Source organism: Physeter macrocephalus, chromosome 16 (genome assembly GCF_002837175.3).
Source record: "Physeter macrocephalus isolate SW-GA chromosome 16, ASM283717v5, whole genome shotgun sequence".
NCBI lineage: Eukaryota > Metazoa > Chordata > Mammalia > Artiodactyla > Physeteridae > Physeter > Physeter macrocephalus.
The window spans coordinates 54,099,893-54,123,370 of NC_041229.1; the positions used below are offsets into that span (position 1 = coordinate 54,099,893).

At 47.2% G+C, this 23,478-nt stretch overlaps 1 protein-coding gene across 1 annotated transcript in view; it reads left to right on the forward strand.

The window, feature by feature from the left end:
* Nucleotides 1–23,478, forward strand: part of TENM4 (teneurin transmembrane protein 4) — a 758,990-nt gene that overhangs the window by 579,249 nt on the left and 156,263 nt on the right. Inside the window, exons 14-15 of the mRNA XM_055091504.1 lie at nucleotides 16,186–16,287; nucleotides 18,250–18,444. Of these exons, the coding sequence (XP_054947479.1) occupies nucleotides 16,186–16,287; nucleotides 18,250–18,444 (297 nt within the window). The remainder of the gene's footprint in view (nucleotides 1–16,185; nucleotides 16,288–18,249; nucleotides 18,445–23,478) is intronic.

Sequence of the window (23,478 nt, forward strand, 5' to 3'; positions counted from 1 at the left end):
TGTGTGTGTGTGTGTGTGTGTGTGTGTGTGTGTGTGTGTCCCCACATGCTCTATCCATTGCAGAAACTTACCCATCTTCTTGTCACCTGGATCAGACAGTGAGGACAGAGGTTGTGCCTTCATTCTATCTCACCTAACCATTTACCAAGCCTTTGCCCTTCACCAGGCCACGAAGTGGGTCCTGGGGCTACAGAGGGGCTTAGACCCCACCTCGGCCCTCCAAGCTCTAATTGCACTGGAGGAGGCGGGCGTGGAGACAGCTACCTGCAGTGCAGTTTCACCTGAGCCGTACCATAGCTTGAGCAGCGTGGGAAGGGGGGGTGCAGAGAAGGGAGCAATTGAACCAGTTAATCTGGCACCTGCCACATAGTAGGTTTTCAGTAACTAGTTGTTTGGGAGACCTAACAGTTTAGGGCTCTGCAGTCTTGGGCAAGGCATCTCAACTCTCTAAGCCTCCATTTCTTCATCTGAAAAACAGGGATGATGATACCGACGTCAATGCTGGGGTGAGAGTTAAATGAGATAATATATGCGGTTAGCATGCTTATCACAGTACCTAACACAGTAGAACTCAACAGAGGATGGTGGTGAGGGCTATTATTAGTATTATTGTTACCTTATTGAGTGTCTGAATTTATTTCTTTATTATTAAAAACCTGTATCTGCACTAGAAATCTAAGAGGCTTAGGTGGAAGAGTGAGAGGCCAAAGCCGTCTTTGACTCTCAAAGGATGCTTTTGAGAGTGTTCTCTGCCCAGTGTCTTTCTCTTCATTTGCTGTCCCGGCAATTGAGTGTGAAAGTTGGGATTTCCCCCAGGGTCTGGGAGGGAAGAGGGGTTACACTAAGCCATCATGAATTAAAGATGCTCCCCCTCGACCTTCCAAACCGTCAGATGACCAGAGCAGCCATCCCCTCAGACCAGACTGCTTTGGAGAGGACATGCCCCCGCATCCTCTGGAACGCTGGCCAGCGCCAGGAGTGGAGAGCCGAGTGACAGGAGGCTCCGCAGCCTCTAAGGCTAATGCAGCCAGAGATACGGCCTCTACAGACGCAGGGCTCAGAGTCAAGGGGCCTTTTACCCCAACCCCAAGGGAAGGCAGAAGGTTCAGCAGGGGGAGTCTGTTCCCTGGGAAGGTGATTATCTGTTTTGGCTGCTTCTGCTATATCCTTTGGAAGCCTCCAGACCCAGCAAGCTCAGCATCAGCCCTCACCACCTTCAGGCTAACAGAGCCCCTCTGTGTGTGTGTGTGTGTGTGTGGTGTGTGTGTGTGTGGTGTGTGTGTGTGTGTGTGTGTGTGTGTGTGTGTGTCCCCACATGCTCTGTCTTTGGCCACTGGGCCCACACTGTGGTTATAGCGATGGATCAGTCCCAGCCTGCAGAACTGGTCTTCTCTGTTGTGGCCGCAGGCAGGGTCTTCAGGGTGAGAGGTAACAGAGGGAAGAAGCGAGGGGTTGGCCAGTATGAAGGGGGTTCACGGGAAATGTCCCCGGGTGCTTCTAGGAAAGGCCAGTCCCTTACAACTCATCTTTCACAGAAAGGAAGGGTGATGTCTGTGGAATGTTCGTCCATACCTTAGAGGATTGAGCTGAAAGGAAGAGAGAATCCAGCACCCTGGTACCTCCATGTGGACACATCCCATATGTTGTAGTGTGTCATGCAGGTGGAAGAAACATAATCTACATGGACTCAGCTGGGTCCTGATAACATAAGCCAGTCCTGTGTGGAGATGGTGTTGGAGCATTGGTTGCTGCTTTCCCGAGCTCTCGGGCTCCCTCTGTCCTGTTGTCATAAAGTACACCCACCTTCAGGTGCAACATGCCAGGAGCCCCTGATGAAGGAGGAGTGAGCTGAGGACAGCTGGGGGGCAGCCAGGAAATACTAACCCCCTAGAAGGGTCCATGGCCCCCATCCATAGGGGTTCAGATGTTAATACTGTAACACCTACAGTTGTTATACTATAACACCTATGCCTCCTTTTCAGAAAAGGAAACTGGGGCACAGAGAGGTGAAGTGACTTGCTTATGGTCACATAGGAGGTGGCAGAGTGGGATGGGAACGCCAGGGGTCTCACTGTAAAGTCTGTGTTCGTTCTGTTACACTACACAGCCTCTGATTTGGCCTAGCCAAAAATGGGTTTACTTTGTTTGATGTGTTTTGACTTGGTTTCGTTTTACCGCTACCACTGATGAGACATTTACCATAAGCCCCACTGATTGCTTTACGTGCATTATCTCATTTACCCCCAACCCCACTATGAGATAGGTGAGTAAGAAAACCAGGCTTCAGAGACCCTAAATGGTTTTCCCAGGGTTGCCCAGCTGGTGAGGGTCAGAACTGGAAGTCACACCCAGGTTCTGATTGCACGGCCCATGCTCAGTCATGGGTCAGGGAGCTCCAGACAAGTGAAGCCGAATTATGCCAGAGGTGACATACAGCTCTGAGGAACAGAGGGCCTGGAGACTCAGCCCAGGAGGCAGGACCCAGCTGACCACACCTGGGTGTGCTCACACTCCAACCCAGTAGACAAGTGCAAGGAACCCAGGACCTGGGAGGAAGGCTGGCCAGCCACAGGGGTTGTGGTCTAGTGCTCCAGCATGAGGACAGCCTGGCACATGGCCTGGCCAGCGTTTCATTGGTTAGGGAACTTGGGAGACTTCTCCTCCACGTCAGGCCCAGACAGGGGCTAACATTTATGTCATAACCTAGTATATTGGTGGCTTAAAGTCTTGCTTCTGTCAGAGAATCAGAGGTGGCCGGAAGGTTCCATAAACTTCGCAACAGCAACTGTTTCTCAATTCCTTGCAAGATATGTAGCTTTCACTTTTGCCATTGGGCAGTTTCTGCCTACAGGCTGGGGGAGTGATAATGTCCCTGTGGCTAGAGCAGCTATAAAATGTTTAACTTGAACATATAATTACATTACCATGATCTCTAATAGGTTTCGGTGTCAAGCAGAAGTCCAACTTGGCCTCTGGCCCAAAGATATAGACCCAAGTTATTACATTGAGTGTTACCCACTAGATAAATAAGAAAGAAGTACTGTCCCAGTCATCGCACGACTGACCAACATGCATGATAAGTATTGTAAAGAAAAATCCACCAGAGTCTGAGAATATATCCATCTTGTTAATCATTTTATTGTGTTATGTCCAGGTGGAAGTAATTCAAACACATAATTCACAGACGCCATCTTGACAGCTCTTGCTGGAGAGAAGAATGGGGGCCCTGCAAAGTTTTATTACTACATGTTCCCAAAACATGTGGTTAGTGCTGTTTGGCGAGTAGAGAGCCCAATATTGTGTCTGGCTGAATGAAACAGGCCCAGAGGAAGAGATATGAAAGTGAAGCCACAGGTCTTGAAAAAAATTTATAAAAACGACGTTAGAAAATAAATTTTTAAAAAAGAAGAAATCAGCAAGGAAGTAGACAGTCCAGGCCCCACAGAAGGAGCCCAGCCTTAGAGTCTGAGGCTGGACACACCAGAGGACATGCAGTCAGCCACACATGGCCCTTTGTCATTTGATACTTAGCAAGCATTGAGTGAACAGCCGCTCTAGACAAGGCGGTGTGCCAGCCACTGGGGAGACACGGACAAGGAAGGGGGTGGGAAATGGATCCCTTCCTCTCAAGAAGTTTGCCACTTATTAGAGAAAAGGAGCCGTGCTCATAAATAATTAGACTGCAAGGTAGACAGCAGTAGGTGATAAGCGAAGGATAGAAATAAATTGCTGTTTAGATTCAGATAAGAGACTGTGAGGTCTGTCTTGCTAAGAGGAATCTGGGGAGGCTTCATGAAAGAGGTGGTATTTAAATTGGGCCTTGAAGGTTAGGTAGGACTTGGACAAGGGGAAGGGGCTGAGGGGAAGGCTTTACAGGGGAAGTCATCAGCGTGGGCACAGTCAGGGAGGCTGAAAAGGGCGGGTGGGTTCAGGAGCAGGGCGGGGGTGGGGAGCAATTTGGCAGCAACACAGAGAGGACATGAGGAGGACCCCTGTGGCAGAGAAGCTAGCTTGGAAAGGGAATTGGAGCATTCACCTCCTGGATCCGAAATGTGGGCTTTCTCCCCTCCAGTGTTTCTCATAGTTCTTGAGATGATTTTATATTATGCATAGACAGACTCTACTTCAAAAATTGGGTTTTTATTTTAGTAAACTAGAAAAAATATAATTAGGTATATCAAACTATTATTTTGAATTTCTTTTTAAAATAAATTTGTTTAAGAAAATAAATGAGTCTAAAAATACTAAGTGACTAAGAGGACAGATGGTGTGTGGCTATGGCAACAACGTAAAGGCAGCACCCAAATAAGTGACGTCTGGAAGCGCTGCTCGGGGCTGGCGTCCTATGTTCAGATGCCTCGGGGACCCAGGAGGGTGGCAGCAGTGCAGGAAGCTGCAGGTTGGGGCTGTGGACAAGCACGGTATCTGGGCCTCTCCTAAATGAGAAGAGATTGCTGCCATGCCGGATCTTCCGATGTTTCAAGAAAAGCCACCATTCAGATTTTTCTATGAGCTCTCCTTTTTGAAAAATTCTGGCAACTGATTCAAATTTTTAAAAACATTTTGCAAACAAAAGTGTCCATAGGCCTCCGGTTTGTGATATCAACTCTAGATGCTAAGGAACAGTGGCCTTGTCGGTGGCCCGAAGAGACTCAATTCCAGGATGACAGCTCTGGCCTCCAGGTGCAGGACAGACTGACAGAGACAAGGCTAGAAACAGAAGTCCGCTTGGAGGGCTGATGCAGTGGTTCAGGCCAGAGGTGATGCCGACCAGACATTGCCATTTTCCAAGCCAAGGCCAGGCCACCATGGGCCTTTTTAATCTGCAGGTGTCTAGGTCATCTTTACATCATCCTTCTGTGCATTTTCAGACATGACATGCGAGGGGGATTGAGGGGTTGTTTTTCTATGTGCTTTGTAAGCAGCGTCAAGCTTGGTGACAAGCCTGGATAAAAGATTGGAGAATAATTAGCAGTCCCCACCCAACCTCCTCAGAACCTTTTTCTGTTCCTCCATTGTCTGTCATCACAGAATAATTCAACACAAAGTGATGCTCGTTAGATGGAACTCTCTAGCCAGCAGCCAAGTTGAGCTTTTAAAAAACTGAAAAAAAAAAAAAAAAAACCACACACCAAAAAAACCCAAAACTGATTTCTTAAATAATTTGTTCCAAAGACAGACTTGACGTGAGGTTGGCATAATAGCAGGACACTTCGTGGGAGTAGCAAAGATGATTACTCTGGATCTGGCTCTCACCCGACCCCCATCTTGCCCAGGACTGCTTTGCATTTCAAATAGCTGCCTATTCTTTAAGAGCTATTCAAGCACTCCCTCCTGGAGGATCAAACCCTTCTCTTTGGAAGTGGTCCATGAATTCTTTTGCATTCTTGCATAGTTTAGATCTTTCAGTCCCCTCTGGCTTGTTTTTATAAACCTGTGTGCAAAAATCTCAGCCTTTCTTCCAGACCGGTGGTTCTCAAGGTGGTACCCAGACCAAGGGCATGAACATCACCTGGGACCCAGACCTATTAAATCGGAAACTCTGGGGGTAGGGCCCAGCAATCCATGTTTTAACAAGCCTCTCAGGGGACTGACACAGGATAAAGTTTGGAAAGAACTATGCTAGGGACAGGAGCAAGCAACATTTCCTGAGCACCTATCATGTACCAGGTGTGTGTTTATACACACACACACACACACACACACACACACACACACACACATACACAGTGGTTTTATTTAATCTGTACAAGTGTGTAAGACAAACGATTTTTTCATTCCACAGATGAGTAAACTGAGACTCGGATAGTGACTTTCTCTAAGTCTCACCCTTAGAAGTAACAGAGTTGACATTTAGTCCCAGATCTGCCTGACTCCAAAGGCTCCTTGAGAACAAGGACCACACTTCAGGTCCTCCTGATGGCATCAGCACAGTGGAACTAACAGAGACTTGTTTGAATGAATTATCAGTGAACAAATGATGGAACAATATTATTGCCCAAGTATGATACAACGTGAGGGGCAAGAGACACATTTTGATATTTGAATGCTGACAGGTATGTTTTAAAACCAGAATTTCAGTTAACAAAACCAAATTAGGTACCATTTGGAATTTCCTGGCCCTGGCAGCATCCTTTGTGTCGTCCTCCCTCTGTAACTGGAGGCAAAAGGAGTGGGATCGGCATGTTTTCTTATTGGATTGGCAGTTGTGATGTAGTCAAGGCATCCCTCAATTAGGTGGGAGGAGAAATATAGATTTTAATACTAGCCCTGTCACTTGTTAGCTGCATGAACTTGAGCGAGTTCTCTGTGCCTTCGTGTTCCCATCTATAAAATGGGGAATAATAAAGAGCACCTTCCCTTCCTGCATACAGAGCTATTGTAAGGATCAAATACAACTGTATGCAACTCTATGCAGAAATGCTTTAAAAACATCCTGTCCTGCACTTACCAATTACCATCAAAGCCTGATAACTATCAGGTAGAGCTGATAAGGTTCAAGGCGAATAGATGTGTCAGGGTACTTTCAGTTGCCAGAAGCAAAAACACACTCAGCCCACCTCAAGGAAAGGCAGGTGCGGTGGTGAGGTAGTTTCAAAAAGGTTCACAGGGCTTGGGACTAAAATACGCACTGAGAAGCCTCTGGGAGCCCAGTCTGCTCCCCAGTCCCCGTCATTCTTCTCGTAGGTGGTGTGACCTCATGCCTCTCTCTGAGCTGCCATTCCATTTACCTCTCCCAGCCAATAGGCTGGCTTCCTCTGCTCACTCAGGACTGCTTCCTCTGAACGTGGGCTCCTACCTGGCCAGAAGAACCTCCCCAGCCCCTCTCTTTCCATCATGTCTCTTGGCTTCCACTCTTTTGACCGGCTGTCGCATTCCCTGGGCACATTTGATTTCAAATACTAGAGTAGGACTCTGACTGGCCCAGAGCCTCTGTGCGCCAGGCCACGTCATAGAGCGCTGGGCAGCCTATGAAATGACTCTCCTTGGGTCCCAGTCCAATCAGCTGTGGCCGGTCATCTGGTCTACCTGTGCCTACTGCTTAGGCAGGAACTGCGGGCGGAGCATCGCTCCTCAAAAGGAGCTGTGGGTGAAGGATGGATACATCTATAAAGGAAGGAAAAGTGTATCCGAGCATGAGAGCATGTACGTCTCCTTAGAAGGCCCTTGTGCTCTTGAACAGCATGGCACTGGGCAGTCTCATCACCACTTGCCGTGTGTCTCAGTGGCCTCCCTGGCATATGCTCATGGAGCATGGCCACAGACTACGTATGTGCAGAGTTCTCTGGGAAAGGCAGCAGAGCCAACTGTGGGGACTCCGGCATCTGTGAAAGCTGCTGCCAACAGCCCCGGGGAGAGAGGTAGGAGCTCTTAGCCAGAAGCAGCCAGTGAGGCACCTGTTCTTCATTCCTATCCCTGTGCCCTTGGCCTCAGTGACTCGCTGGAGGCCCCTCTCACACAGTAGATTATAATGTGAGGCCAGTTATCTGAGGACACAGAGAGAGGTTTAAAAAATTGGAGTCTGCCCTTAAAGAAGCAAACTTCCTTTCTCTCCCTCAGGCCATAAACATCATGATGATTTATTTTCTCATCTCTTTCATGTTAGTATAGTTTTCTAAGTAGTGACAATTTGATCTGATGCATCAGATCACAGGATCTTAGACCTGAAAGATCATCCAAGTCATCCACTGCACCAAGAAACTTCCTGAGCCAGAGGAGATGCTCAATAAATGTTTGCTGAATAAATTTAATGAATTTTGTAGATGAAAAGAAAGTTCCTGAGAGAAAAAGGGGACATGGCTAAGGTTGCCTCAGAAGGTAGTGGCAGGAGTAGGATGAGAACCCAAGTTTCTTATTCTTTTTTTATTACTGAAGTATAGTTGATTTACAGTGTTGTGTTAGTGTTAGTTTCAAGTGTACAGCAAAGCGATTCAGTTATACATATATATGTGTGTGTATATACATGTATATATATTCTTTTTCAGATTATTTTCCATTATAGGTTATTACAAGATACTGAATGTAGTTCTCTGTGCTATACAGTAGGTCCTTATTGTTTATCTATTTTTTATATAGTAGTTTGTATCTGCTAATCTCAAACTTGTAATTTATCCCTCCTCCCCCTTCCCCTTTGGTAACCAGTAATTTGTTTTCTATGTCTGTGAGTCTATTTCTTTTTTAAAAAATTTTTATTGGAGTATAGTTGATTTACAATGTTGTGTTAGGTTCTGCTGTACAGCAAAGTGAATCAGTTATACATATACATATATCTACTTTTTTTTAGATTCTTTTCCCATATAGGTCATTACAGAGGATTAGGAAGAGTTCCCTGTGCTATACAGTAGGTACTTATTAGTTATCTATTTTATATATAGTAGTGTGTATATGTCAAACCCAATCTCCCAATTTATTCCTCCCCCCTTTCCCCCCGGTAACCATAAGTTTGTTTTCTACATCTGTGACTATTTCTGTTTTGTAAATAAGTTCATTTGTACCAATTTTTTAGATTCCACATGTAAGCAATATCATATGATATTATATTTGTCTTTCTCTGTCTGACTTACTTCACTTAGTATGACAATCTCTAGGTCCATCCATGTTGCTGCAAATGGCATTATTTCATTCTTTTTTATGGCTGAGTAATATTCCATTGTATATATGTACCACATCTTTATTCATTGCTCTGTCAATGGACATTTAGGTTGCTTCCATGTATGAGTCTATTTCTGTTTTGTAAGTAAAGACCCAAGTTTCTTGATCCAATCCAGGCATGTTCCCTTACACCGTGACTCATAGCACTGTGAGATTTCAGATTTGGAAGATGCTATACTGTCTATCTTTAATATCCCTGCAATATCCCAGTCATTAATTTGCCCTCTCCTGCAGTACATCAGTGACTGAAAATATATGACCTTATAGCTCACATAGCCTGTTCATTTGGCCATTCAACTAACAAACATTCATTTAAGACCTGCTTTGAGTCAAGGATGACTGTTTACTAGAGATTCAGAGATGAATAACACATTTCCTGCCCTCATGAAGTTTACAATATTTAGGTAGATACATATACATCAACAGAAGATAACCCAACATAGTAAGTGGTATTCTTCTCTTACAAAATTCTTTCTTCTTTCAAACCAACTCCATTGCCCAAGGACTATAGTCCTTACTCATCAGACCCAAGCCAAGTTATTAGGGCCACAAAACAAAAGTCTAATCCTTATTTCCCATAATAGCCCTTCAGTTATTTTTAAGCAGCCTTCATATTCCCTTAGTAAGCTAAATTCCCAGTTCTCTCAAGAATTCTGTATTTGCAATGTGATTTCAAGTTCTCTTAACCATCCGGTTGCTCTTCGATGAACATGCTCCAGTTTATCTTATTGGGCTCTTAAATGTGCCTCCCAGATGTGAACAGCTGAGCTCCAAATACGGTCTGAGAGTGCAATGCAAAGTTGAACTTCTGTCACTCCCTGCATTCTTCTAGACATTGCACATCTAAAAATATAGGACAAGGAAACCACAGCTCTGTTGGCCACCAGCTGTTCTCTTGAGTCTGACTGTTGTGCCATGCCCATGACCCTGACCTCTTTCCTCCATTTCCCCCTTGCACTCCTGCTCAGCTTCTCAATACAACAAACATTACTGAGGACTTGCTTTGTGTGTCACACTCACCAGCCTCTTTGGAGAACCAGACATAATGCATGTCTTCAAGGAGCTCACAGTCTCATGGGTGAAATTTGGTTTGCCCCCAAAGAAACAATTAACAAAAGAACCAAGACTGAATATAATCAAGGGAACAATCTGTTTCTTAGATCCCTCCTTGGAGCTGCTCTTAATGGTGGTTGGTAGACTTCTGGGTAGGACTGAAAAGAGATTCTCCCAGTTCAAATGCCAGTGCAGAACTGGCTTCAAGCCCGGGCTGTCAGAGGCTTTGTCAGATTTTTGTCATTGCATTGACCTAGACTGTTGCAGACTGAAGGCCTTTGAATTCCATCATCTGCAAAGAAAGCTGGGGCACCTACAGACTGATGCCTCATAGGCCGCGGAACAGCTTTCCAGCACCTGCACCTGCCCAGTGCCAATCTGGAGTGCACGGGGGGAGAAGTTCATTCAGATGTTGGCATGAGCTGGCCTGTGTTTGGGCTTCTGGGAGACAACAGGTTTAATTTGCTTTGACAGTGCTATTCCCCAGGAGGAAATTTACCCAAATACCCTGCCTTCATCACATTCAGCACATTGCTTGTTTGCTTTCCTGTTTTTACTGTGGAGAGTTTCTGTGTGTTTCATGTGTGTATGTGTGTTTACCCCCAATAACCCATATTGCCTTGTTTGGATTCATTAGACCAAGTTAGTGTGTTGTTTTGGTTCACAAACGGAAAGCATGTGTGACCTTCCTTAAAACCAAAATACCAACTCTGCCAAGTCCTGGGCAAACCTCTTTACATGCACAGCGTAGCACTATTTGCCTTCAAAATAACCCTCTGAGGTGGGTGCTATTATTAACCCCATTTCACAGATGAAGAAACTGATGTTTAGAGACTCCTTGTCCATAGGGCTCATAGCTAATATGGGACTGGATGCCATATTTTGGTCCAGGCCATATACCACAAACTTTGGCTTCGGATAGAACTTGGTTCACTTACCAGATTCACCCTTACAGCTGTGTGACCTTGAGAAAGTGACTTCAGCTCTCAGTCTCCATCTGAGACTGTGAAAGGGTGGCAAAAGTGCCTAATTCTCATAATTATAAGGAATACATTAGAATACATGATAGACCTTTCACAGTTCCATTTGAGGGAATGAAAGGGTCCCTGTTAGAGTAACTGTAGAATTAACACCCAGCCGTGCTGTCTAGTTTGTTTCCCTGTCTTCTTTTCTTATTTTTTTTTTATTTTATTTTTTTGCGGTTATGCGGGCCTCTCACTGTTGTGGCCTCTCCCGTCGCAGAGCACGGGCTCCGGACGCGCAGGCCCAGCGGCCATGGCTCACGGGCCCAGCCGCTCCGCGGCATGCGGGATCCCCCCGGACCGGGGCACGAACCCGTGTGCCCTGCATCGGCAGGCGGACTCTCAACCACTGCGCCACCAGGGAAGCCCCCTCCCCTCTCTTCTTTTGGTTGTCAACAACAAACCCAGCCCGGGCTTCAGGATCAAAGGGGATGTAATAGATGTAACCTAGAGTATAAATTTCACCAGCTGTAGACAAGGCGATGTATCCAATCATCCAATTGGCTGTTCTGGAGTCCATGTTCCTTCCTTCTTGCCTGGAGCATTAGCATCCATCCTCCTGAAGAGAAGCCAAAAGGAGGCATCAAAGAGTGCATCTCTCTTGGGCAATAGGTAGACCTTGGCTCTTGAAACAAGTGCCTCCAAAGGGTTGCCAACATCCACTTTTACAGCTTAAGGAGAGACAAGAGAAGCAGAGGAAGGAGCTGTAGGTAGCAAGCGCAGGCTTCTATTAGCTGGGACACATCACAGGCGAGCAATACGTGGAGGAGGTGCTGGGGGAGGCTGGGGGATAAGTGCTGGGTGAGCAGAAAAGAGAGACAAGGATGGCTAGTGGGCTCTGACCTCACTCACAACTGGTTCCTTCTGTCTTTGGTGCTGGAATTCAACCTCAGGCTCAATCACTGCAAAGGTCTGCCTGCTCGGGGCAGGGCATGAAGCAGGTGTGTGTGTCCACACCACAGTGAGCTAGTAAAGGAGAAAAGCCTCTCCTCCCCTTCTCGTATAACTGCCCCTGTGAAACTGGAGTCCAGTAGGCAATTACACTGCCCAGTAGTCCTCCTCCAGGCAGGATTTCCCTCTGTGGCCTCTCCTTGTTTCCTGCAAAACTGAGGCTCCGGGATTTCAAATAAGAAAAGCAGAAGGTGGCAAACGAAGGCAGGCTTTCCCAGGCATCAGCCCTAGACTCAGGAGGACATACTTACCAACTGTGATCATCTTTCACCTTGACATGGCGATGCTAATGATTTGTCTCTGGAAAAGCGTGGTGAGCAGACAAAATGAGGCACTGCTGTGGTTTCACCAAAGGCCTCTGTAGTTTCCCGTCTCCCACGGTTTCTCCGGGAAGGAGCATTGTTGTCTCTTCTTCCTTCTGCAGATGCCCCTTTGTATTTCAAGCAATATTTTAGTCAACATCCAGAGAACACGCCCACTCAGAACACATGTCCAGAGACTGAGCTCAGGAAACATTTAAATTCTGCATTCCAGTATTGATGGAAGGAAAAACAAGCTCCTGAAAATCAAATTTCCTAGCAGAACACACTGTTATGATAGAAAAGCAAAAGCTGGGGGGAAAGGCCCCCGTTTTCTACCATACCATACACCCAATTATGAAAATCAGTTATTTACAGGCAGCTGAATTTTTCATTCAGATCTGAGCAGATCTAAGGTACACCTTGTACTACATGAAGGCAGCTGCAGTGTGAACATGAGCAAAGCAGGAAGGAACTATAGGGGGAAGAAACTCACCAGACACTAATTGAAAACACAACATGCTCATGCAGTAAAGTTCACACTTCTCCCAAGCTAGTGAGTGTCCCTTCTGTACTAGCATTTAGCATAGAGATATCTGGTCAATGGAGACTCATTATTTGTAGGATTCCAAGTGGACCCCAAGTAGTTGAAATCCCTTCAAGTGGAAGAAAAACTGTATACAAAAACATTTCATCAAAAAGAAATATTCTCCAAATGTCTCTACTTCCATGTTGCTGTCATAAAATTATTCCATGTCTCCTAAAACTTCTGCCTTCTGACACCAACAGCCTGGGGCAAGTTTTGTAGCAAACAGCCTTCTATTCTGTCAGATTCAGCAACCAACAGGATACTCAGTCACAGAAAATATACTTGCCTTACTTTTTCACTAGGAAGACTGTGAATTAACAGGTTTGTGTCTTACAGACTTCATAAATCAAAATCTAGTGTGACACTTCTCTGCAACTGATCCTATTAAAAACACAGCTGGAAATTATGGTACTTGTATGAGGAGACTTTTTTTTTTTTTTTTTTTTTTCCGTTACGCGGGCCTCTCACTGTTGTGGCCTCTCCCGTGGCGGAGCACAGGCTCCGGACGCGCAGGCTCAGCGGCCATGGCTCACGGGCCCAGCCACTCCGCGGCGTGTGGGATCTTCCCGGACCGGGGCGCGAACCCGTGTGCCCTGCATCGGCAGGCGGACTCTCAACCACTGCGCCACCAGGGAAGCCCGAGGAGACATATTTTCTAGCACTGGGTTTGAGAAGGCCTAGACCATAGAATTTTAGATCTGGGAGGGATCTCTGAGAACACCTAGCCAAATTCTTTCAGGGACAGTAGCAAACGTTTACTGAGACCCTTCTTTGGATACCAGGGCAAATGTGTAAGTGAATATACTCGGTTTCTGTCCTCAAGGGTGTCCTGTCCTCACAGTCAACAGTGTTGCCTATCTGGTGCTTTAATAGGGGTGACAGAAAAAGTCCCAGGAGCATCTTAGCCTGTTTAAGAAATGAGGAAGTCTTGGCAGAGGAGATGACATTCGAGGAGACAGGTGCAGGTAGATCGAGTGCTGTGGCCAAGGTCCCAGAGCCCTTCAGTAGCAGAACAAGAGCTGGAAGCAGGCCTTCTGCCTCTCTGTCCTGTACTCCTTCTGCAAGACTGCAGATAGAACCCACCCTCCATTTGTACCATTAGCCAGTAGCCCAAAGAGAAAATAATCTTGCCTTAAACTTTACTCAAAATTCTTATTTTTAAAAGAATATTCAAAAGGAAACGTCCTAAGTTATTCTCTATAAAAACAGTGTTTCGGAAACCACTCCTAACATAGAGGCTTTAGGGACTTAAAGGCCTATGGATTCTTCCAGGCAAAGCCAATGGAGAGCAGAGATGCTCAGGGCCCTGGCTCGTGAGCCTTGCTCTACCAGGTCCCAGACAGCTTCAGACTCCCTGAAATGAGAACACAGGCTAGACTAGGCCCTCTTGTTCTTAACTCTGTGTTAGTGTCGTATGCTGCTCAGGTTAGCAGAGGGATAGGGAGCAAGGGAAATTTTCCACCCGCTCACAAAAGGAAGCATACATTTGAGCCCTTTCCCCGAATGTTTTCAGTCTTTTCTAAGTTGATAACAGCAGACAACTGGGAAAAGACCTTTCTGGGAAATGCACCATGCTGTGAGCACATCAAAATCCCCCCACCTTTCCCCCATCTATCCATACTCAAGCCAGTTTTCAAGCTCACCTCCTCCAGGAAGCCTTCCCTCTGCTAATTTTACCCCATATCAGCTGCCATTGCATTGCCCCTAAGTGATTTCCTGGATTTAAGGGCTTGATGCCCTGTCAGGACACCTTTTCTGCAAGATGCTCATAGAATTTTAGAACAGGAAGCAGTCCTGGGAATCATCTCTGCTATCACCTTCATTTCACGTATGAGGAAGGTGAGACCCAGAGAGGGGAAGGAAGTTGCTTTAGGTCACCCAGCATGATTCTAGAAGAATGGGCCCCAGAACCAGGTCTCCTTACCTCTAGGCAGAGCTTCCACGCCCCATGCTGCTGCCTGGGTGACAGCTGTTATCCCAGTCTCCCAGTTAAGCCACAACTTTCCTGTAGGTAAGACTCATGTCTCATATGGTGACATCTCATTTAACAGAGGTCTTAGTCTTGGCTTCATGACTTACACTTGGGAGCTAAGACAACAGGTTGAATCTTTAGCTCTGCCCCACCACACTAACCTTTTCTCTGCTTTAACTTGACTCTGCTGACTCTCTCGGAGACCTTGGGTGAGTCACTGCCCTCCCTATGGGTCTCAGTTTCCTTCTCAATGAAATGAGATTATTAGACTAGGTGGTCTCTTCAATCCCTTCAAGCTCTGAAAGTCCTAGAATTCGCTACCTGCCAACTGGTCCTTTGCTGTCTTCAGGACTGGCCTCGCTGGCCCACACATCTGCCTTGTTCATCCCTGGCTTCTGCTGAAGAGTAAGTTCCTTTAAGGCTGAGATAGCATGGCATCATTGAAGAAGACCAGGGTTGGAGTCCAAAGGCCTGGGTTCAGATGTGGCGTCCATGACTTAGTATCTCCAGGGCCTTCAGCAAGTCACTTCATCTCTCTATCAGCCTCCTCATTTTGTCGTTTCTTTGTTGTTTGTAAAATAGGAATATTGATACATGCTTGAAGATTTCGTGACAGTGAACTGAAATAACCTTTGTGGAAATACATGGCACAAAGAAGGCATTCAGGATGTAGTGGCTTCTTCCTTTATTCCATGTCCAGCATTATTGAGAAACGAGCTGTTCCAAATAAAGACTTCCTAGATAACAGGTTTACTAACTGGAGCTGCGAAACATTGATTAATTTTTTACTAAAATCTTTCTGAAATGAATCCTATATTTCCTTGGCATGTCACAGAGACGATACCGAATGTACAATATTAGGAAGAATTAGAGAAAGTAGCATCCCCGCAGAAGGTGGGCACTGATTACCGATGCTGGGGATGCGGGTACGGCAAAGGGAACGTGAAGGAAAACTCTGACGCATTTTGAAAGAGCTTGGATTTTTTCATTTCGGCAAATGGGGGGCCATTGAAGGGTTTTAAGTAAGAGAATGACAGGATCAGATTGTTTCAGAGAGATGGCTCAGTCTGCTGGGCGGTGAATGAATCAGGGGGAGAGGGGGAGAGGACTCTGAGAGGCCGGCCATCAGGCCGTTGTGTGAGCCCCGGTGAGAGATGCTGGGGCCTGGACTGATAGATGGAGAATCAGAAGTGGGAAGAGACAGATTTGCAAATCCCCAGTAGCTTTATGAGAACATAAATTCATGGAGCATCAGCCCATTGTGAGAAAAATGTAAAACATAGAAGAGTGTCAAGTAGACCACAAGAATCACCCCATAACCCAGCCTCCAAAGATAACCACTAATGGGTTAAACTATTTTCTCCCAATGTTTGTAGCCGAAAAATTTCTACTGCGTTTGTAGATACAAAGTTGATTTATACACAATTGGTTTAGGCACACGTTTTCCCAAACATGTCTCTTAATGTCAGTTGAGATGTACCTCAGTAAGAGTAAATATATCATTTTTAACTTTATTGATTCCTTTCGCTGACTGGGCCAGAAGCACTCAAATGTGTGGGTCCTAGTTAACCTGAGGCTGGATTCCCAGGCCCTCTGTTTGGGTAAAGAAGCTTCCGTTTGCAGCTCTGTTTCTCTTTTCTCCCACAGAATCTGTGGATAACTGCCCCAGCAACTGCTATGGCAATGGCGACTGCATCTCTGGGACCTGCCACTGCTTCCTGGGCTTCCTGGGCCCTGACTGCGGTCGAGGTGAGAACCCCGCTTGTGAGCTTACAAGGTCCACCCTGCGGCCCCGTGGGCAGTTCATTCAGGTCCCACTTCTCCGGGCAAGTGCAGAAATCCAGGCCAGCTCCTGCCTCCTGTGAGAAGGGCTCCCAAGAGCCAGTCCTCTGAAGCCCTGAGAGGGAGGTCCGCAGGCAGAGCCCTGGCTGACCCAGCCGTGTTATCCATGGGTGCATGACTGGGGAGGTCAGGAAGGAAGGGCAGCCACAGGGAACCCCATGTCCATTGTGGGAGCAGGAGGAGTGGCCATGGGGGTTCTTTTAAAAAGTAGATTTCCCCTTGGGGGACTGATCAGCCTTTGCCAAGCATCGTTGATGTTTGTCTTCAGCGAGTGTGGTTTGTCTCTGACCTCGTGGAAGGGCCTGAGTTGCTGCTCCAGTTGCTACCGTCTAACGGTGCAGGCAGAGTCTTGGCTGAGGCCACCAAGGGGAGGGACTGGGAGGTGAGGCTGCTCTTCTCCACGCAGGACGCTAATGTTGCCTTCTGTTCGGGCACGTACGATGCTAATGATAACCATTACAGGGAGAGTGTAAAGGCTGCCCGTGATCTGCCTGTGCATTTGGCCTTCGTTTCTGTCCTGGAAGAATTAACAAGGAAAATGCCAAAGCAGATCTGTACTCCCGAGAACTGGGCACTCCTCTTGGGGAAACTAAAATGGCCCCTTCCTTTGGTTTCTCCACCTCTTCCCTCATCCAACAGGCGTTTGCTTAGTGCCGTTTAGGGCTTGGTCCTGTGCCGGACACTGAGGTTACAACACTGAGCAAGACCCAAGCCCCGGACCTCTCAGTCTGGGAGACAGACCGGGAAATAGACGATGACAAAGCAGTCAGTGATAAGTGAAGCACACCTAGAGCAAGGTTAGATGCGGGGAACATCTTATCAGCATGAAAGGGTCTTTGCTTGGATGGAATGAGGACCAGTAAGGCTCCCCAGATGAGGTGACGCTGGAACTAAGACGAGATACTTGAATCGTTCATTGGTGGAAGGCAGAGATGGTTTTCCAGGCCGAGGAAACAGCGCCCTCCAAATACCATGCCGTGGTGCTGCTATGCGGATTCTGCTTATTCTTCCCTAACGTGAAATAGACTCTGTGAGACAGCAGAGCCAGCGGCCTTGAGGAAGCACAGTGATTACCTGCTGAGTGTTTTAAAAAGGAAAAAAGCCAGGTGGGAGCAGGGGGAAGGTGGTGCAGAGTCATGCCTTCTAAGAAGAATTAGTGTCTCATCCCATATGCACTTAAAGTTAAGAGTCACGTATAAAGCAGCCTTATTGTATCTCAGTAAGGCTGGTAGGTACTTACAGCACAGTGCAATATAATTTATTTTTATATAGTGTCCTTCGTACCGATGATCACAAAACCCTTTACGCTAAGTGGCAAAATGGAAAAGATAATACTTTAAAGAGCCAGGTTGGGCTCAGCTATTCTCTTATGGGGGCAGCGGCATGTGGGGCTTGGGTGGAGACCTGAAAGGCAAGGAAAGCTGAGATTGGCTGGGTTAGAGATGATAGTAAGTGGTCCTGCACGTGAGGAATGGGGAAGCAAAATGCAGTGCTACTAGGAGGAGAGTTCTGGAGGAGGGATGCGGGGAGGGCAGGAGGCCCAGCTGTCTTTTCCAGTGAGCCCAAGGACCAGATTGAAGCCTCCTATCTAAGGATGCTGGTGACCACCGTGCAGCGCCAGTGATATGAGGGGGACGGGGGGAAAGCAGCATTCAGTGGGCACCAACTGCGCCAGGCCCTGCACTGTACACCTTCACCTACAATTCCTGATGTGTTTCAACTGGAATGAAATAAAGCAAGAGAAGCAAACAGATGGACACACATGGGAATTGTGGCAAAGCAGCTGAAGCCCAAGAGAGAAAGGGACCGAGGCCAGATGGGGTTCATGGGGCGTGGACTCATGCCAGGCTTCCCCTGCTGTCTCTGCAGCCTCCTGCCCCGTGCTCTGCAGTGGGAACGGCCAGTACATGAAGGGCAGGTGCCTGTGCCACAGCGGCTGGAAGGGCGCCGAGTGCGACGTGCCCACCAACCAGTGCATCGACGTGGCCTGCAGTAACCACGGCACCTGCATCATGGGCACCTGCATCTGCAACCCCGGCTACAAGGGCGAGAACTGCGAGGAAGGTAAGACCTGCGGGCAAGCAGCTCAGCACCTCGCTGTGAGATAGAGGCCCGCAGGCAGGGCCACGAGGGCGTCCAGGGAGCAGAGGGAGCCTCCTGAGCGGCCCTGGGACCCCCCACCCCCAAGCCAGGACGCCTCCGGCAATGGTCACTAACCTACAGGGAGGAGACAGACGAATTAGGGTCCTGCTCAGCGAGGGCAAGAGAAGTGTGTGTATTGAGCACTTACTGTTTGCAAGCCTCTGTGCTACAAGCCTGGTGTCCTTTAGCTTCAAACCCCAGCAGGGAAGGGTAATCATCTCCATTTTACAGTTGAGGAAACTGAGACTCAGGGAGTCAAATGACTTGCCCAAGGTCCCATGGCTGCTAGGTGGCAGAGCCAGGTTGGAGCCCAGGCTTTCTGGCTCCGTAGCCTGAGCTCTTTCTCCTCCCCTTTAAGTTCCTCGGCTCTCCATTTCTCAAGTGTGAGTCTGTTGTAGACCTCCATACACTGCCCTCCACAGTCTCAGTCCTGTGTTTGTGTGTGTGTGTGTGTGTGTGTGTGTTCATGTGTGTGGCTCTTAGGTGCTCATAAACGTGTCTCCCTCCTTCATAAAGTAGACATATGCCTGTGCAGATCGAGGCTAGGAAGTGAACTGCTGACTTAAGGGTGACATCAGTTCTTCCCGAGAAAACCTAACTAGGTGAGATAAGTAAATACTTCTATCTCCCAAAGAACCTGAGGCCCGGGGAAGGGCAGCGACACACCCGTAGTCACAGCGCCAGTGGATGGCAGGGCTGGAATTCAGTCCAGGTCTTCTCACCTCTGACATGGCACTCTTTCCCCCGACCACATGGGATTTCCCGATGAAAGGAGGGGTCTTCTCACAAGCAGTAGAGAGTCGCCGTCGGGAGTGCGCACTCTGGAGTCAGACGTAGGTTTGAGTCCTTGTTCTACCACTTACAAGCCTCAGTTCCCTCATGTGTAAAATGGGAATTCCTTCCTCAGAGGGTCGTTGTGAAGACTAGATTAAATGACTCATGGGAAGCACGTAGCTCAGTGTCTGACACATAGGAAATGCTCCAAAAATGTTAGCTCTTACATCATTAGCATTATTCTGGGGACTATTGAAGCACATTTCTTGTTTCACCCCACTCACTGTATCCAAGGTCTTTTTTTTCTTTTTTTCTCGGTACGCGGGCCTCTCACTGTTGTGGCCTCTCCCGCTGCGGAGCACAGGCTCCGGACGCGCAGGCTCAGCGGCCATGGCTCACGGGCCCAGCCGCTCCGCGGCATGTGGGATCCTCCCGGACCGGGGCACGAACCTGCGTCCCCCGCGTTGGCAGGCAGACTCTCAACCACTGCGCCACCAGGGAAGCCCTCCAAGGTCTTTTGAAATTGATGGACTTTGAAACTGATGGACGATGTTAGTAGTCATTACCTCCCACTGTCCACGGTCTAGGGCCCTGGCACCTTCTCCAGCGGGTGGAAGAGGCTCCAAGGAGAGCTAGTCTTCTAATCCACTGGGGATTTAATGAGTATCCCCTCCTCCAGGCATCATTTCCCCTAAAAAATGAGAGGCTATAATGGGCCCATTTTAAAAGAGTGGGGAATGGGAAGGGATTAGTGTCTGGAAAGCATCCATCACCTCTCAGAGACAGGCTCTCTCTAAACCCCGAGTGTGGCTGGAGGTCCTGATTCAGACCTGTTAACTTTGATGAGGATTACTTCGGGCTGTCTGAGCCCAACAAGGAGCCCGGCCCCTGAACAAAGGAACTTGGCTTTCTCATCCTGACAGTGGTAACCTTCCTCTGCTTTCCCTTTTCATTTAGTCACTTGAGGTGAAGACCCTCTGAAGGAAAGAAAAACAAAGAGGAGATTCCTCCTGAAACAGTGGTGCTGTCCCACTCCCCAGCCCCACCATGTCGTGTGGGCCAAGGAGGGGAAGCTGTCCTTCTCCTGATCAGCCGGTGCCCCAGAGTGCAAGGTCATTTACGGAGAGAAAGAGAGAAGCGGTTTAGCAATTTATTCACATTATTGTTTGAAAAGAAATGTTTTCACTCCTGCTTTCTTTCCCGAGAAGGGCCATCTGGTACTGATTCCTCTTATTATTTCTGTTTCTCTGGTGAAGCATCCTTTCACAGTCCTTGTGTTTATAGTGGGGTTTTCTTGGGCCTTCAAACTCTCCCCTCTCCTCCCTTCCATTCCCTCTCAATTCTGTTCTAACAGGTTTCACTGTGTTTATAAAACACCAGCTAACAAGCTTACTTTTTTCTGTCTCCCCCTTCCTTCTTCTGAAGTTTATTGCCCCCTGTTTTTTAAAGCCTGAACGGCGCCTCCGGCAGGACGCTTAGAGGGAGCTGGGGGAGGGGCAGAGGGGCCCACCTAAGCCTTTTGCAGTGAAAAGTGAGCCACTGTGTTGTGAGTCCTGAAGCGCGTCCATAGCTTGTGTGGTCACTGAAGCGTGGAACATTTGGGGAAAAGAGATGTGTTTGCAGCCTGGCCACGCAGGCCCCATCATTTCATTAACGGGCCAAGCAAGCATCTGCCAGAAATTTTGGCTTGAACGGCAGGGTCTGCACAGGAAAAAAAAAAAAAAAAAAATGTAACTGCTTGGCACCTCTTCTAAGAAGAAACTAAGTTAGACTGTCTTCTACCCAAAGTTGAGCCCACCTCCCTGCCAGCTTCCCCTGTATTCCTTCAGCTCCCCGACCCCCGGCCCGCCGATCTTCCCACGTTATACACAGCTCCCTGCAAAATAAATATTGTTAGGGAAACTAACCCAGTGTGAGGGAAAGAGACCATTTTAATCTCACCCTAGTGTTCCAGTCTCCCCAGAGACCCCAGAAGGGGAAGGCAGATGCACAGTCTGTGTGGGACCTCTTGGGCAGAGGGTCACTGTGGCATAGGTAATGGCCCTAGGTTTGGGATCAGCAGGGACAGCATTCTGGCAGGAATCTCAGCCAGTTCAGCCAAGGTTTGCTAGACTGCCCCAAGGTGCAGTCCTCTTTAAAACTCCCTGCGCACTCCACACTTGCTTTGTCAAGTTGACCTTCCGAAGTGATGGTTAATTGATGATGAATCGCCTGAAGGTAGCCTCTCATCACTTCTTTCTGCTCTTTCTTCCCTGCCTGGACCAGCTTCTGAGAGCGTCGGATTCACTTTGCTGGTTCCTGGGTCCCCATCAGACTTACTGTGTCTGAGGAACAAGACTGTGATGCCAAGGGCCTCTTGCTAAACTTGCCACCCTCCAGCTTGCTCCGCTAACAGTGCAGATTTATAGATTCAACCTCGAGGGCGGCTCAGAGATAGCTTCAACCCCAAGCTGGGGTCCAGGCACTCACTGAACTGGTAATACCTTTATAGGCCTCGGGATAGGAACTGCTGAGTCGTTTCCTGTCAAATTGGAAAACTCTCTGGATCTAGGGAATTATCATAGTAGGCTAATGGGCCAGCATAATCCTTCTGAGGTTCTGAGATCCGAAGCAGGTCATGAAAATTTATCACTATTATTATTTTTATCATGTTTAATTACCAGGAACTCCAACAGGTCATGTTTAAACCATTATTATTAAGTGGTGTCCAGAGACTGCAAGAAAAGAGATTCTTTGCCTTCATTTGGCTTTCTTAATTTTCCACTTTGCCCTGTTTCTTTCGTTGTGCTGTTTTCTTTTGATTTCTCTTTTTAACCGTTCTGTGTGCTACGTCTGTATACATGTGTGCATGTATTTTGGAACCAGTAAGGTTGTAGAAGAAATAGCAAGAGCTCTATACCAGAGAAGAATGCTTCAAATTTAAAGTCCTCCACTTACCACTGTGTGATCTTGGGCAAGTTATTTAACCTCTGTGCTTCAGTTTCCTCATCTGTAAAATGAGGATAGTTATGGTATCTACCTCAAGGGGTTGTTGTTAGGGTTAAATGAGATAATGCATACAAAAGGTTTAATAGCAAGATATGGCATAGAAGAGGAACTAAACTAACACTAATATTATTGTTACTGTTGTTTTTGTTATTATGTTTTTATCAAATAGTTGCTCCTGACCTTTGATCTTCCTATTTATCATTGAAGTAATTACGTTGAACTCCTTTAAAAACCCAAATAGTGAAAGAGCTTTCTTAATGAAGTGACCCTCAAAATGAACAGCCTATTCCCAGAATGATGCTCTTTGTAAAGTCTCTGCCCATTTGTGTCTGTGATTCTAATACACCCAGGCCGAGTTTCCCACTCTTTTGTGCAAAAGTCAAATATACTGGGCTATATAATTTAATTGATAAATAAAGTAAAATCACGTCTGAATTATAAATGAGCTCTGACCACAGTCTGCCCAAGTCATGCTACTGAATGTCCTGATAAAATGGACAGATAACTTCTTTGCAACAATTTACAGTTTATACTGTCCTTTCAAATCATCAGTGTCGTTTGGTCCTCATAGCCACCTGAGAGGTAGGTAATTTGACAAGACCTGCTTTATAGATGTAAGCTCAGAGCAGGTACGTGACTTGACCATGGTCATGGAACCATTACAGCTTGTCCTGTGACCCTTGAACTTAGGACCTCAGAGAGTCAAATGCTAAATTCTTTCCTCCTCCTGAGCCCCTACAAGGAGGAACCTGACTACATTCATAGCAGCTCCATCAACACTTTTAACAACAGCTGCATGTTGAGCCCCATCAGGACTCCACTCTCCCCTTCCACTTGCAAGACGGATAGAATCCCCTCCCTCCCTACAGTGATCTAGCAATTCTTTGGTTGAGTAGAGAACATGCACAAGCCCTTTGCTGATTCTGTCTCCTCTCTGCTGCCTTTCGCACTTTCTGCATGCACTGGAGCCACACGCTAAGTTAGCCCTCAATGCCCTTCTTCTTCTTTTTTCTGTGAAGTGCTTTGCGGAAGATTAGAGGTCTCTGTTAACTTTGTGTAACCCGGTAACTAAAGCTTTGACTTAGGAAAATCAGCCCCAGGAACAGGAATATCACTGGATTCAGAATCAAACAGACCTGTCTTCAGAGTCCTCTCTGGCAGGGTTTAGCTCTATGATCCCATATAAATTATTTA